Source organism: Centroberyx affinis, unplaced genomic scaffold, assembly GCF_046629955.1.
Source record: "Centroberyx affinis isolate AG114_WGS23_722 - 3 ecotype Tasmania unplaced genomic scaffold, CSIRO-AGI_Caff_v1 ptg002163l_1, whole genome shotgun sequence".
Taxonomy (NCBI): Eukaryota; Metazoa; Chordata; class Actinopteri; order Beryciformes; family Berycidae; genus Centroberyx; species Centroberyx affinis.
Window position 1 is genome coordinate 219,622 of NW_027280478.1, and position 16,107 is coordinate 235,728.

General features: G+C 41.5%; 2 protein-coding genes across 3 annotated transcripts; both read right to left on the bottom strand.

The window, feature by feature from the left end:
- Nucleotides 1–4,979: 4,979 nt before the first annotated feature.
- Nucleotides 4,980–8,061, bottom strand: LOC139654898 (protein disulfide isomerase CRELD1). The gene is made up of 6 exons (XM_071532129.1): nucleotides 7,940–8,061; nucleotides 6,921–7,113; nucleotides 6,740–6,823; nucleotides 6,301–6,396; nucleotides 6,039–6,179; nucleotides 4,980–5,936 (listed from the first exon to the last, which is right to left on the bottom strand). Exons 2-6 carry the CDS (start codon nucleotides 7,105–7,107, stop codon nucleotides 5,716–5,718), a joined length of 729 nt encoding a protein of 242 aa, XP_071388230.1. The 5' UTR covers nucleotides 7,108–7,113; nucleotides 7,940–8,061; the 3' UTR covers nucleotides 4,980–5,715.
- A 237-nt stretch (nucleotides 8,062–8,298) lies between these two features.
- Nucleotides 8,299–13,713, bottom strand: il17rc (interleukin 17 receptor C). Of its 2 annotated transcripts, none has more exons than XM_071532122.1 (15): nucleotides 13,591–13,713; nucleotides 12,926–13,262; nucleotides 12,301–12,544; nucleotides 12,036–12,136; nucleotides 11,736–11,856; nucleotides 11,516–11,557; nucleotides 11,249–11,370; nucleotides 11,090–11,146; nucleotides 10,891–10,978; nucleotides 10,207–10,457; nucleotides 10,044–10,097; nucleotides 9,909–9,960; nucleotides 9,658–9,753; nucleotides 9,315–9,353; nucleotides 8,299–9,174 (listed from the first exon to the last, which is right to left on the bottom strand). In XM_071532122.1, the coding sequence occupies exons 2-15, from the start codon at nucleotides 13,031–13,033 to the stop codon at nucleotides 8,405–8,407; spliced, it is 2,145 nt and encodes a 714-aa protein (XP_071388223.1). In that variant the 5' UTR covers nucleotides 13,034–13,262; nucleotides 13,591–13,713; the 3' UTR covers nucleotides 8,299–8,404. The 2 variants fall into 2 exon arrangements, with proteins under 2 accessions (XP_071388223.1, XP_071388222.1); XM_071532121.1 differs by having other exon boundaries at nucleotides 8,299–9,177.
- Nucleotides 13,714–16,107: the final 2,394 nt, after the last annotated feature.

Below are 16,107 nucleotides of genomic sequence, written 5' to 3' on the forward strand. Positions count from 1 at the left end.
TGTATCATCTCTTCATTTTCGGTGTCTCTTTTTTTTCTCTTTATTTCTTGATCTTTCACATTCATAGATGATTCAGTCACTATTGGAGGAGCACAGCCATGCCATGATGTTGAAACACTATGACTACCCGACCAAACATTTATTACCTCCACTCAATCAACACTCAACAATGGGGCCTTTATTTTTACTGGGGAAGAGGAGCAGGGACTCAGGTGGGCAGGCCATGCGGGGAGACTGACAGCTGAGGAGGTAATTTCACACATTTCATATAATGACGCACATACTGTTGCATAGCATACAAATTCCAAAATACAAGGGATTTCATAAGCTTGTGAAAATACATTTCCAAACTGTAACCTATGATCCTCTTTATTTGCTGCTCTCTGTGTGAACAGGGGCAGAGGACCTCCACATCCTCCCTGGAGAATCACACACACAGGACTGGATCGGATGTAAAGAGACAGAATGATGTTGATGCTGATAGAGAGACAGATGTGCCCGCTGTTGGTTGGACAGACATTAGATCAAGACCACAGCCCTGCATCTCTCTGCCTCACAGGTCTCACTGGTCAGCTCACCTGTCCGTCACCTGCTGAACCCTCCTGTCTCCGCCTCTTCAGGCCAACAACGGCCCCTTGATCCTCCCGGCAGAGATCCAATGACTGTCTCCACCCTGTTAGCCTAGTTTATTTGTTCATCCATCCTACTTTTGATTGGTTCAAGATCATGGTTGTCTTGCTGTCTGTTTCACCTGCCTGACTGACTCCTCTGACTCTGGTTGGCTCCCCCGCCTGACTTTGTCATGGTTACCTGATCCTCAGTGCCCTGCTGACCCATCTGGCTACATCTGACCCCTCTGCCTGGCCATCGCACCCCTGAGTGTCCATTTACGCAGTCTCTTCTGTTTATTATTGTTGTCGAGCCATTTTTACCCTTTGTGGCACACAGTAACTGCTTTTATATTACTTTTGTATATAAGTTTATAGCTATCCCACCCGCCACCTCTGTCTAGAGAAGCTCCTTTACAGCATCTCTAAAAGTGATGCAGTGTTCCTTCATTGTCCTTTTTTTTCTGCTACCTAGGTGTAACATGTTCCACACACACCATCTGACTTAAGTTCTGAGTGCTCTAGGTGTTATGTTGTCATTTTTTGCTGGTAAAAGGAAGAGCTGTCAGCTGACTAATAGTACGCCTTTAGCCTTGCCTGCAGTGCTGGGGGTTTCCTTGGCTGCATGGGCAGTGCCCTCCAGTTCTTGGGCTTGTGTTGGCCTTAAGGCTGTGGCTGCCATCCATATCTCTCTTCATGTTACCTCATTTGATAATCAGAAGTAGTCAGAAAATCAATCTATGCAGATGTCAAGTTAGAGTGAATGCAGTTTATTTCCCATCCTGATTCAAAGGTATCAAAGTGTAATTAACCATCCGATCAGAATGGCCAAGAGAGTGGTCAGAAAATATTCATCAATCAGATTATTTTGAGTTACTGAGACTATGCACCTATGCACCTCGTCCCTGTTGCAGGAATTTTTCTAATGGTGCTTATGCTGGTGCTCAAACTAAATGGTGTCAGAAGACCTGGTCAAGACCATCTTTTAGTCAATTTACAGAATAGGGACTTGATCCCAAAATGGGCTAAACAACTGAAGAAGACTGCTTTGTACATATGATTTGACAACGGGGCTTTGTGAGCAATGATCACTTTGAGCCCCACTGAGGGGTGATTTTCCTCTACAAATAATGCTACTATAAATACCATCATAGACTATGAAGTGGAAGCGGTGTTCAATAGATGTTTTCCCTACAAGTCTATTAATACTTATTGACACCCAAGTCTCTGACAATTCTGTGTAGGCTCCATATACTGTTCCTGCTCCCCTCTCCCTCCCAATATCTCCCTTGTAATTCTCAATCTTCTCCTCTTTCAGCAGTAGTCTGTGTGATCCCACCAAACATAGTGACTTGTTTTCTCCTTTTCAACAAGGTGGCCTGTGCCTCGTTAAAACTGTACACATATGATATTATAGATATGCATATATTATACTTATAGAGAGAGATCTATAGAGTGTGTCTATATGTGGTCAAAAAATTGTTTCAAACTGATGAGATAATATATGTTTTGTTTTTTTCTTCCTTATTTTTCTAACTGGCTGGAGGTCAGAGAGATCTCTTATTTTGAGTGTTGAGTGACGTGACTCCTCTGATTTGTACATTGTGAGAAAAGCCCTCAGCAGCAAGCAACATTCCCTGTCTGATTATACAGGACAGTCCGAAAAAATCCTGCCAGTCTGGCTTAAGAGCAGTCTATGGGATATAGAGAAGCGTACTCCAAACTAAAATAGAAAAGATTACATTATTACATTCCTTTCTTGATGTAAAAACATTTGTTGAGACTCAGTTGAGACCACATGACCTGTGGTGGTTAAAAAAAAATAAAAAAAAACATTATAATTTTGCAGCTCACTTAAGTAGCAATGAGATTATTTCTGCTGCACATAGCAGACAGAAACTTGCACTTGTGAGTGAGGACTATCACTATTAACATTGTTAAAGTGGAGGTTTGAGTGACTCTGTCGGGATGCATCGTCCACTCTTTCTTTTGTGTGTTTGTCGTTGTTGTTGTCGTCTTGTTGTAAGCAGAAGTGGTGACATAATGTGACTGTGACAGTTGAATAAATAGAAACCAACACACATTGTTACAGTATAGTGGAAAATGAATTAGACTGTTATTGCCCCCTTATCCTCCATCCCTCATGGTGCCTGTGTGTCTCCCTTTTATGGCCAATGTTGATTGTTGTACAAAAGTATCCCACCTTTCATGGGGTCCAAACCAAGGTGATCCCCACCTCATCTTTTGTGTGTCTGCTTTCCACCGATTACAAGAACCTTACAGCTCCTGTCACTGACCAAGAATCGCCAGTTTGTGAGAGCCATTGTTTGGTGTTTGTGTTTACAAATGTAAGAGAAAGGTCATGAAGGTCATTTGAAAAAGGGAAGACAATGCAGACAGACAGAGGAGCAAAAATCCTCTCACTTTACCATCAGGGGGGCGGAGTATGAATCCTCCATTTTCAGGTCCTTATCTACCGAATACTTGAAGTAGGGGGTTCTCCTACCATGAAATAGCATATATAATTTACATGGTAGAAAACGTGGAAGATTTCAATTGTGCCCATGCATGCTGATTTTTACATAATGTGCCAACTGAAAGTGATGGTTTAAGGATAATCTCCTGTTCTCTATGCAGAGCGAGTTCTCAACCGTTTTGTCAAAAGGTTTAGGAGACGCAGAGGCTTAGAAGCTGGGGCTGGTTTCCTGGGCTTAGACTAAGACCGATCCTAGATGTGAATGAATGGCATCCCACTGAATGTGAGATGAAGTCAAGGACATGTCTGCATCTGTGTCTAAGAAGCAGCCTTTTGGAAAGACATACACTTGAGGTGAAAGGCCTATAGATTCACCAATAAGTTTAAGGGCCTTTGGAGAAAAAAAACAGGAGTATGATAAGCCTAACATACATATTCACTTTTTTGTTGTATACAGGTTGTTTTTTCATTTATTGTATGATGCTGAAATTGCAAACCTTTGGATTAAACAAATCACTGTGACCAATGCCAGAAACATTTTTGTTTGACAGAACAATATTATGTTTTTACTTTTTTATTCATTTTTGTATTTAAGTTAGCTTTATTTTTTCTATTGTTTCAGCTTATTGAATATGCCAGTTTGAGACTGTACTATTTGTATAAGTAAATGTTTTGAGCTGTACAGTAAAGATCTAGGAACAAGTTAAATGTGAGTGTCCAGCATGCTGAATGATTACTTGTGTGAACGTGGGCTAATTTCCCATGAAGCATCAGTCCTCATACATTAATTGCATCTGCATCGTGCATTGTGACGGTGTGATGTTGTGTTTGAGAGTGGTGTGTGTCTCACTTATTGTGTCCCCTTAGTAGACAGCCTGTGCAGTTTTGTGAGAGTGCAGCATGTTTTCGGGGTTGCTGGTGTAAATGTATTAAAAAAAGAGAGAGCTGTGTGTTTGTGTGTGTGTGTGAGCGTACGTGTGGGTATGCATGTTTGCATTTATTGTTTTATGGGTGTGTGGTGTGTGTGTGTGTGTGTAAGTGTGTGGGTGTGTGTCATGAATGCATAAGAGAAAAATCTATTAAGAAAACTTTATCAGAGGAAGTCCCTAGAGAAAAAAAAAAGCCAGAATGAGTGGAAGTTTTGAATGAAGCATGGATACTCTGTTATGTTTGCTGTTTTTAAAACCTAGGAGGCTGTCTTCAGTGCCCCAGAAGTTTGCTATTGTATGTGCTGTATCAGAATATTACTATTGAGTGTTGGCCAGCTTGTTTATATCCATCAAATAAAGGTGACTTTCTTTCTGACTGTCTCTGTTTGTAATTTTCTATGTATCAGTTGAATCTCAATAACTAACAACAATATTCTCAAGTACTAATAATAAAAGCATGGTGTGCTATTCAAATGGCCAAAAGCCCTCTTGTAAAGTGTGAACTGCATACTCAGAAAATGTTAACTGTTCATCTATTTTTAACCTCTGTTCAACTTGTACTTTATTGTATTTAAGTTAGCTTTAATGTATACCTATACATTATTACTTGTTCCTGTATGTTCCCTAGACTGCCATGAAAAAGCTTGGTAGGAACACACTAGTTAGTTAGATTAGTAATTAATAACTTACCTAACTTAATAACCTAGTAACTAATTCTACCACCATCACTCAATTTTCAGTTTGCATGTATAAGAATATTTGCTGCTGTTAGGCATCAGAATTTGTAGTTGCCTTAATCTTTTTCATGCCTTTTTCAAACACTTTGAAAAAAGCATCAAAAAGATTAAGGCAACTAAATTCAGAATCATGCAGCATTAATCATAACAAACAGCCCCCTGAAAAATGCAAAATATGAGGGATCTAGAGTGTATTAACATAGGTCACATTTATTTCATTTTCTCATGAATAAAGGAATACACATGGGTCTACACATGGGGAAAAAGTGGTTCAACATCAAAAAGTGTTCTACTTTGCACATGTAATAATTTTCCTCAAGGGAAAGGCTGAAACCCATAAATTGCTTTTTGTTTAGTGTATAAATACAGTGCGATTAATACTGTAGGCAGCAAATTCAAACATAATCCATGCTTTCCCACATACATACAGACATACATACACACACATGCATACATTCATGCAGTAAATACATATGGCTTTTTTTTTTTAAGGCTGCACTAGGCAACTTCATATGTCGGTACCTCCAAATGGCAGCGAGGTAACTGATTGAAAAATCTGAACTTCAATACCCAGAAACCATGTAACATGTATCAGTATACTGCACACATGACTCTCATGTTTACCAACCTGGAGTGTCCTGGTGGCTCAGTTGGGAGATGCTTTCCATGTAACCTTAATGCCCGGTTCAAATCCGGCCTGAGATCTTTGTCGCATGTTATCAAACCCCCTCTCTCTGCCCAATCTTTCCTGTCTCTTTTCACTGTAAACTATCTATTAAGGCAAAAATGCCAAACAATAATCTAAAAAGTGTTTGCCAGTCTGTGATGCACACGGTGCCTGAAGTAAGCCTTGTATGGCTCTCTTCCTATTTTGACAATTTCAGTGATTTCAGGTCTTGGTGATTGATATGTGTCCATCTGCCATATGATGAGATAAGATGAGATGTGATGTCCTTGTTGCAACTTTAACGTCCCTTCAGGAAGTTGTCCAGTAAACGGTCCCCCCTGTCAGAAAGCCAGTACCCTGCCATGGCCGCCACAGCTCCCATGAATATAGATGTGAAGACCAAATCTCCCTTAGCAGCCAGTGTGGCCAGAGCACAGAGCACCACCCCAAAGAACATCTGCTGCAGCACCTCCACCTCCTCATCCTGGATCTCCTCAAACAGACCTTTCTCCTGAACACCTGAGGGAGACAGAGACATGAACAGTTGCAGTGTGTGTATGCGAACATCTGCGTGTGCACATATATGTTTGTGTGTGTATGCTGAGCTAAGACGTCACTCACTAGGCAGCTGCTTCCTCACACAGCCTTTGTGCTTGCGGAGAAATCCTTCAGCACAGTCACACCGGAAAGAGCCTTCGGTATTGGTGCAAATCTCATCCAGACCAGGACAAGGTAGCACCCTCTCACTGCATTCATCTATATCTGAGCAAAAGAAAGAAAGAAATATGACGCAATCACATCAGAGACTTCAAGGTAACTGCAGAATATGAAGCACAGAATGAACAACATATTGCCTTAAAAATATCCTCTTGTTTGAAGTTACCCAAACACTTGGCTCCTGTCAGTCTGAAGCCAGAGGCACATTTCCTGCAGCGTGCTGGTCCACTACCCATGCAGCCCACACAGGCCGGGTCACAGCCTGTGGAAGGAGTGACCATGTAATATCTTCAGTGATTTACTGTATTCCACACTCACATAAGTAGAGGAAGAAAATATTCTCAAATGTCAAAAAACGCAGGATGAGCATCACATTAGACAGAGAGAAATATATGGGACAGCGGAAGTCTGGAGGTTATGGAAGCAGGTTTGTGACTGGAAGGTCACCAGTCACCAGTAGAAGACCAGCAGAAGTCATGGGCAGCTCAGGGTGATGCTGCTGCAAAGAGCATACATACTCAGTGACCTTTCCCTGGACAAATAAAGCTTAAACAAGTCTCTCTAATGGGATATACAGTATATTGTATCTTTTATAGACCACTGACCTCTGCACTCATAGGAACCCTCTGTATTAAAGCAGTAGCTGGTAGGAGGACACTTGCCCAGCTCGGTGCCACACTCGTCAACGTCTGAAACAGGTCATAACAAATTTACATTTAGTCTTAATCTTCAAAGACATACACAATCGCATGTCCATGCACATACACAAAGCTTTGCATACAGTACCTACACAGGCGTTATCATGGAGCATCCATCCAGCTCTACAGTCCAGACACTTGTCATTTTTTGGCCCTGAACACGTCCTGCAGGTATCTGGGCAGCTCTGGACTTGAACCATTACAGCCAGCAGCGAACACAGCCAAGCAGCCGGCAGCAGGTTCCAGTGAATCATCCTTGCTCCCATCTGTCCCATCCGGCCCTAAAGATAAGGGTGTAGACTTACCTCTATCAAAATATCATATCCACATTTCATATATGATGTTTGCAAGTCTGAGCCATAATATTTAGGTGAGGTCCCTAAGATAATCAAGCAGTTAACATCCAAGCATCCTTAAGGTCACGTGTAAAAAAGCAGTTGCCTATTATTTTGGCTATCATGAGGGGAGGGCTGATTGTTAGGGTACGTTTAGCAGGATCGTCAGAGACGAGGATTGCTCAACTTGCTGGTGTTTTATGAGGAACGGTGACTAAGTTGAAGAGGTGGCGGTGAGCTGGTGCACCAGAGACTTCTCTATCACCACCATCACCACCAAATCATGAAAACAACGGTGTCGAGTTTCAGAAACGTGTATCATTTATGCCAAGGCGCACTGATGCTGTTCTGGCGGCCGATACAGGCTGTTGCCCGAAGCCTTTTGGTAGGTTACGCAATATAGTGAGTTTATGGTGTCCTTATCGTAATTAATGGTATTTTATTTTATTTTTTTTATCTCCTATGATGTCATTATAGTTATTCCTTTAATATTCATATGGAAACTTAACTTTGCTTGGATATTTAGTAACCTATCTTTCTGACATTTATTATAGGTTTACTTTAGTTATTTTTAGTAAAGGATGTTAGTGTTCCCTTTATTTTAGCAGTAGATAGCTTACCAACATTCACATATTAAATAGTAGGAACATCTGTGTCACTAAATATTCTGTGCGCGTTCATTATGAGAATTCAACTTTATAGGAAAGCAGGATAGTCTACGCCAGCCCAACATTAAAACAACGTCTGGAGATAAATCAAGACATATCTTTACCTCGGATAGCCTATGTGTGTCGAGTCTAAAGTCTGAATTGTTATCGTCGGCAAACACACTCCTCAGTATAGCATATTTCGGTTTTAAAAGAAGTGAGTAAAACTGAGACGCGGTAGTTGAACTTCCAGGCTCCTTTAGTGCGCTTGGAGACTGTCTCCTAATGTGCCGAGCAGGCGGGGCGGTTATTAGCCTTACCACATGCCAGAGAGAAGTTTCAGAGCACCGCTCTTCCGGCACATCGAAAACATTTCAACAAGCAATCGCCTGTGTTCTTACACTGACATTATGCTGCACCAATCAGATCCACCGCCCCGCGCTGCAAGATGGCCAATCACAATCCGAGACACACCATGCACAAAAATAAGCAAATTTATTTATAGACAAGTGCTGACAGTCTTACATGGATATTATTAGTTTGTAATTCATTATAGGACAAATATGTTGCAACTAAATTGTAGCTCATGTTTATCTCGTCCCTTTTTTGAAGATATTGTTTATGTGCACAGAGCAACAATTACATTCAGCATGACATGCTTTTGATGGTTGCTGCTTTAAAGGTGTAATCTCCCAGTTTTTCTCCACACCAAGACATTTATGGGGTGGTGTCCTCTGCTGGTCCAGTCTCTGCTGAGTCCCTGCTGCCCATCCATTTGAGCCTCCATTTCCCCCCCCTGTCCGCTTCCTTCTGCCAGATCCCCTCCCTCTCCTTCCCACAGTTAGCTCAGACAGGAGGGCCTGGGTCTGGGAGGGCAGGTGGAACAGGCGCAGCCCCCAAAGAGGCTCCGGCAGGCTCCTGTCACCACTGGGAGGTTGTGCAGGGTGGGACTCAAAGTCCACCAGGAGAAAGCGTTCACCGGCCCGGCCGAGCTGCTTGTCTGCTTGGATGACGCACAGCAAGGCCGTGAACACATCAGAGTAAGGGGACAGAATTTGAGGGAGGCCCCTGTCCTCCCCTTTCCCCTGAGCCTCTTTGCGCTGCTGGGTCCACTCCTCTGCTCTCTCCCAGGCTTTCTGGGTCAGGACCAGCATGACCTGCCCCCCCAGGCTGTCCAGTTTCAGCAGCTGGGAGTGCAGCCATGGCAGGGGCCCCAGAGAGCACTGTTGTGTCCGGCTCCACTGGTCCACAGACACACTGAAGCCCTTGTCGCGGAGCAGGGAGCCGAGCCTACACACCGACTCCGAAACAACACTCTCCACATCTGGGGGGCTCAGCAGCACCACATGGCCCCTCCCGCCTACTTCGGAGAGAGTTAAGGGAGAAAGAACAAGGGGATGAGTGTGAGAGAGTTGGCTTGCTGCAGCGGTCATTCTCCCCCTATGTAATGACTAATAATGACTTCATAAATTCTTTTCAAAAGAGTAGAAAAAAACTCACTTTTTACACATTCACCATGGTGCCAGCTCCACACCCATCCTGCAAAAATTCCAAGATCTAGTAAACAGCATTTGGTCTGTGAGGCATATAAAGGGAGCCTAAGGGAAGTGGGCGGCTGAGGAAATGCGCACAGTTGGACAATGCATATTTTATCATGAGTTGGTTACAAACGGACCAGAGAAATCAAAAATTGTTCTGTCCTTGTCTTCTATTTTTTTCTGTTTCTTATTCTTGTTTCTTAGTCTTAGTCTTAGTCTTAATCTTACTCTTAGTCTTATTCTTATTGGCTGTCAATATCAGGTTATATCTGTTGTATAAAAAGGATAAAGAAAAACAAACGTACTCTTGACTGTGTCATGGAGCAGATAGAATATGAGCGCTGTCAGGCAAACCAGCAACACCATAGAGCCAACCAGGAGACTCCAGCGCCACCTGCCAGCTGAAAGAGAAAGTATTGAAATACTGAAACCAACATTTTTACAGTAAAAGCTCAGTAACCAGGTGTGTTAAAATGAGTCATGCACCAACCATTATCAGTTTCTCTAATCATAAACATTATCAGTCTCCTAAAATATGACTTTCTCTCAGACTCACTGTCATTGAAACAGAATGGACCCAGCGCTTTTTCCATTCCCTTTACTTTCACCTGTACAACAGACATAAACAGGTTATTCAGCTTCGATAACTGAGGAAATATGACTCTCTGTTGGGCAGGGTAGAATACTTTACCATCACACATGGTGAAAGCTGAAGGTTGATGTCTTCAAATTCCCCCGAATTCTCCTGGAAAGGACAAAATTGTAAACCTTATTAAAATTTAAACAAATAGGAATGAGGGCTACCAAGGCCAGGTAATATTAAGGCTCAGTATTAAAGTATCCTTTTTCGTTACCCAGTGCCTCTTGCTATTTTGTCTCCAGGTGCCATTTGACAGCTGCTGTCTAAAGCCCTTTAACTCCTTGCAGCTGTTCTCTCCGACCCCTGCAGTCCTGTGGCAGGGCCACACTTCAGCCTCCAGCCTGCAGGGGGCAGACAGGTTCCATGACAGCATCACTCCTGCTCCCGCTCCATCATCGTACCTGCTCATATGACCCTGGACCACAGACACTGACACGTTCTGCCAAATGGTCCTTTGGAAGACGTCTGGAATGATAATAATAATAACCTTTATTTGTATAGCACCTTTCATACACAACATGCAGCTCAAAGTGCTTTACATCAATAGAAGGCAGATAAAAAACAGATAAAAAAGATAAAACATATAAAGGAACATTACATTGCCTTAAAAGAATCAAATCAAGTAAAAAGATAAAAGAACACAATCAAATGAAACAGTTAAAATGAAGGCTAATTAACTAAGCTGAAAAGATCAGTTTTTTGCATTCATATAAAGAATGCTAGCAGAGCCCGCCTCTAATATTCTTAGGCAGGGTGTTCCAGAGTTTAGGAGCGTAGTTAAAAAAAAAGGCTGCATCCCCAATCTTCTTTTGAGTGGGGTATTGCACTGCTAACAAACCATTAGGAATAGACATAGAGGAGACTTCACTATACCAAAGGAAGGTTCATGAAAACTTACTTTTATGTTCCTCACCAGGATGGTTTATGAAGGGGCATCTTAGGGAGCGCCGAGACCTCATCACCCGATCACTTTTATCCCACCATGCCTTGAACACACACATACACATACACAAACATGTAAATCTTTATAGGACATAGCAGCTATGACACAGTTTATATGCTAACCATAAGTACACATGGTGTTAAAACTATATTACCTGGAGACACATGCAGGAGGTGACAAAATACAATGGAATAGTCGTCCTGTTCCATTTCTATAAATAAACATGAAACACATCACGGCTGTAATGTAAGCAGGAGCACAAATGATAAACAGTAACTGTCACCACAAATAGACATTGGTGTACGACACTGACCTCACATTTTCCATCTGTCTCATACTGGAGGCATACGTTAGGGTAGAGCCTCTCATTCTTGCCAACAACCTGCAGCTCCATCTGATTCCTCTCCCTGTTAATTACTGGGTTGAGTGTGGGGACTGACAAGAGGACAAGACACACCCCATGATTTACAATCAGTTCATCTAAAACCATTTTGCATCACCTCTAGTAATCATTTGTTTGACATGAATACAGATGCAAAATGGCATAAGGAAAAGCACAGATTATATAAGCATTACTTACCTTCACACTCTTCTATACGTTCCTGTAGGTCTGGAGAGCACACTGAGGACAGACAGCAAGATGTGTAAAACACTGTAGCCAGACATATGGTCTCATATATACTGCATGTATAAGACTAATCTGCTGTGACTATTATTACTAATGATCTTCATTTTGTAATTGTCAAATACAATGAAGTGCTTTTTTCATCATGAGATTCTAGCATAGCAATACACTGTACCTTCATCTAAGGAAGGCACTTCAATGTTTCGTTGAAGGTTTGGTGGTTTAGTCCGCTGAACAGACACCGACACTGTACTGCTGAAGGAAACCCCAGCTGGATTAGTGATCACCAAGGAGAGCTATAGACGTCATACAAACACACACACATGCGCACACACACACACACACACACACACACACACACACACACACACACACACACACACATACACAGCAGATAAAACATGAAAATGAGCAGTGTAAATGTATCCAGCCTATTGGCAGTATAAATTTAAATAGTCTACTGAATGCACTCTACCTGTGCCTTGTTTTGCTGGGTTGGAGCTGTAAGATTCACAGCAAACTCTACTCTCTTACATACAGGCAGACTGCTTGTTCTGTAGCACACTTTCACAGATGCTGTTGCAACAGAGAAATTACAACAGAGGCAGGGTTTAGAATGGTTTGAAACAGTAATGGGGGATGTAACTGGAAGAAGAGCACTTCAAACTTCCCACCCTCCACTTCAAACCTAATAAGTTATGTTGCTCTCAATATACAGTATATGTAGATTCAGTTTACACCTCTTGGATTTCTGGTCTTCTCACTGTCATCCTCATCATGCCCAGAATAGCCCTCATCCTCCATTTCTATATTGGGATGGATGTAGAGCTCTGTGTCTATCACCAGACACAGTGCACATGGCGCTTCATCCTTGCAGCACAACTTAGCCTGTAGCCTCAAGTCTCTGACATCCACAGCATCATTCTTTGGTTCAGAAGGAGGGGGAATACACATCTCATCCTTCATGGTGCATTCAGAGAGACCCTATTAAGAGGCAAAGCAACAAATGGAAAATTGGACTACACATTTTTCATCCATGACGTCACATTTTACTGCATGAGAGTGAACGACACACGGCTTTTACTTTAATTGGGGTCCATATTGTGGCTTGTATACATACGACACCCCTATTGTGACAAGCTGGCAGATTGCTATAACCCTTTGTCTGTTTTGATTAAATATTTGAGAATTAAACACTACTACCTGTGGGTGAAAAAGGAAATTAAAAGATATGGCATCAGAGTGAGCTACATCAGTTTCAACAGGAAATTAAATGTGTAATCAGTCAACACAAACTGTGCGTAGCACTGGAAATTTCTGCTTTGGTGTGTACATGCAAGCATCAATTTCAAAGTCAGTGTCTACCTGTGAGCAAATGACTTGTTGACTGTCATATCCAATGACTTCCAAGCCACAGGCTGACATGCCCAGCGTCAGTAAGATACATCCAATGGACCATCCAGGTGAAACCATTTTTCCTCAGGGTGCTCGGAAAGATTTGAGTTCTACAACATATTCCTCCAAATATTTGTCACCAGTAGTGACATGAAAACCATGTTCAACAAGTCCAATCTCCCCCTCTGCGTCACAGCTTTGAAATGAAGATTAACTTGACATTCTGTTGAAACTTGACACTGGCAGGAATGTTAAGGGCATACGTGTGGATATTACCTGTTTTTTTACCATTGTTTGTTCACATTACCTGGGGAAAGAGAAACTCAAATGAATAGGTATTCTATTAATTCTAGTCATTGCTTTAGAAGTCTGCGTTATTTGAACATTGCTATCGTAATCATGTAATTTGTCTTCATAATACAGGATGGCTCCAAAGGTTTTCACACGTAAAACTAATTAGTCAAGTTCACTGTTCCCTGAATTTGAAACAATAACTGGCCATCCCTTTTTGAAACACCTTCAAGCATTTAACAAACAAACAGCGCTAGAGCATGAGAGTGAGAGTATACATACATAATATTAAAATCACACCATATTACATTAGAAATGATATAGATGTAGTGTGGGCTACTTACTGTGTTTAGATTAAAATGATATAATCCACTTTTTCAGACCGTATAGCTTCTTTCAAAGTATCCCGGTCTGTACTTCCTCAAAGTAGCCTAACGTGAAAGTAGAGGTTGCACCATACACTCTCTGTCCTGATCCAAGAGCCCCCCCCCTCTCTCCCTCGCTCTCTCTCTCTCTCTCTCTCAAAGTTTCAGTCCCAGCGCTGCACACTCCCTTAAAGCACCTATAATAATGTAACCTGCTCTGAAATCTTCATTACAGTGTAACCAGCAGGACCTAGAAGGATCAAAGTCCATGTCTATTGCCAAGGCATTATCAAAATAAGACTCCACCTTGAATACTGGATGTCTATGTGTAGACTCAGAATAGCATTTTAAACATAGGAACACTTTACAGTTGGTTTAGAAACAGTAGGTTTGAAATTAGTGATGACAACAATTTGTTAAATGTTCATTGGTTTATTATCCAGATCTGGCACAGATTCCCTCCCTGCATTTCCCGGTACACCGTGTCCTGTTAAACAGGTTTGTCACCTGTTCATGAGAATCCACATACCTTTGACCTAATAACACAATTCATTCACTGAGGACAATCCCAGATGCAGCTCATGGCTCACACAGCAGCTTGGTTAGTTTGACAACATAATTGTGTATCTGCCTCTCACTTATGGGAAATATGTTCAGAACAAAGTGAAAAACATCCACTCAGAACCTATACTTCTTAAATCAGTGTGGCAGAGTTGTTATATGAGGTGTGTGATTATATTTTGTATTATGACTTCAATAAACCTCATGTAGGCAGCTATGTGTACAGACCATTAGGGTGCTACTTAATATGTCAAGGCATGTTAATAAATTCAGAAATAAATAACTTCCAAATTTATTGGCCTACAACAACATAAACAACAACAAACAACAGCAACAATAATAATAAACGTAATCAAAACATTCTGTCATACAGAGTTCTCCATTACTGATCCATTCTGTTGCTTACTTTAGTGCCGCTCACATGCCAAAGCCTGTGGTGGCAACCCCTATACAGATGGCACTGATTGACTACTTTATTTACTATCAGTGTCATGGCAAACCATGATGCTATATGGTGGTGGATGTGCAAGCTTTATACACCTCTCTTTCTGTAGAGGAATCACCTTGATGGTGTGTTAAGATGGTTATGTATAACTATATGGAGCAGATGTTCCATCTTGATAACCATACAGGCCCAAGCCTTATTTATCTGGTAAAGGTGAGACCACCCAGGGCGCCTGCATGGGGATAAGGAGATATTTTTGGGTTCCAAACTGTTCTGAACACTACTGTACAATAAAGATCATTATAGTAATAGCCCTTTGTTCATTGTCTGTGGAGCAGCTTAAGTTTTTACATGTTAATGACATCCTGGCCTCAGGACATAGTTCTCTGGTTTCTGGCTTTGAGAAAGATGTTCATACTGGCATGAATCCCATGGCGCAATGCTGGGCCCCCTAGCATTCAGGTATGAATTACTGACAAGCATAGTTTGTAAAGTGTCTGCACTAACATGTTGTGTTTATCTCAGTTCAGTTAAATTCAATTAAATTTGCTTTATTGTCATGAAAGTTTACAATGTTGCCAAAGCATTAAGGTACAGAGAGTGTGTGTGTGTGTGTGTGTGCGTGCGGGTGCTGGGTTAGCGCTCCATCTAAAGGGATCTAAACTATCTAAAGGGAAGTATTTATGCCAATCTCAATTTGATCATCCAACTTTATTGCAAAATTTCATTGAATGTAGTAAATGTACAACACTTAATTTTATAATTTCAGTAGAGAATCGTGATTCTTTCTTTCACCATGATGTAGCCGCAAGAACTTCTTGTTCCTCAGTGCAGACAAAATAGAGATGCTGGTAATTGGACCAGCTAGACGCAGGTATCTGTTCACGAGTACTACCCTAAATTTTGTAGTATGTAATTTTCCGCTATCATAAATCTTGTTGTTACATTTGATCCTTCTTGTCGTTGGAGTTGCACATTAAAGACATTACTAAAACAGTGTTTTACCATCTTGCAATATAACTAATATTCAAATTTGTGTTGTCAAGACTTGATTACTGCAACGTTATGTTCTCTGGTTTATCTAATGCTAGAATTAATGATCTACAGGATTGTATAAAATGTTGCTACCAGAACCTTGACCAAAACAAAAAGATTTGACCACATCCTGTCATCCTTACACTGGCTCCCAATGCATGTCATATGTGACATCAAATGCTTCTGCTAACATATAAAATATTACATGGGCTTGCTGATTTTTCATATCTCATTGAACCTTATACACCATGGGCCCTCCGATTGCAAAACACTGGCTACTGATCTATTCCAGCAGTCAAAGAGAAAACTGCAGGCAGTTGAGCTTTTTCTCAGCGTGCTCCTTTTCCTTGGAACGGTCTCTCTGCTGCGTAGTTAGGCAAAGACTACTGATGTCTTAACTTAAATACAGGCTTAAAACCTGTTTATCATCACTATCATGAGGCCAATCTTAGCTT

Bases quoted from the DNA above. Each gene is read 5' to 3' on its own strand.
- il17rc (XM_071532121.1), bottom strand. From the start codon at position 13,033: ATGGTTTCACCTGGATGGTCCATTGGATGTATCTTACTGACGCTGGGC. The intron at 10,098-10,206 runs GTAACGAAAAAG...TGTCCTTTCCAG, and splicing joins AAAATAGCAAGAGGCACTGG to GAGAATTCGGGGGAATTTGA. The intron at 9,961-10,043 runs GTAAAGTATTCT...TCTGTTGTACAG, and splicing joins AGCTTTCACCATGTGTGATG to GTGAAAGTAAAGGGAATGGA.
- LOC139654898 (XM_071532129.1), bottom strand. From the start codon at position 7,107: ATGGGACAGATGGGAGCAAGGATGATTCACTGGAACCTGCTGCCGGCT. The intron at 6,397-6,739 runs GTCAGTGGTCTA...CTCCTTCCACAG, and splicing joins GGGTTCCTATGAGTGCAGAG to GCTGTGACCCGGCCTGTGTG. The intron at 5,937-6,038 runs GTGAGTGACGTC...TGTCTCCCTCAG, and splicing joins TGTGAGGAAGCAGCTGCCTA to GTGTTCAGGAGAAAGGTCTG.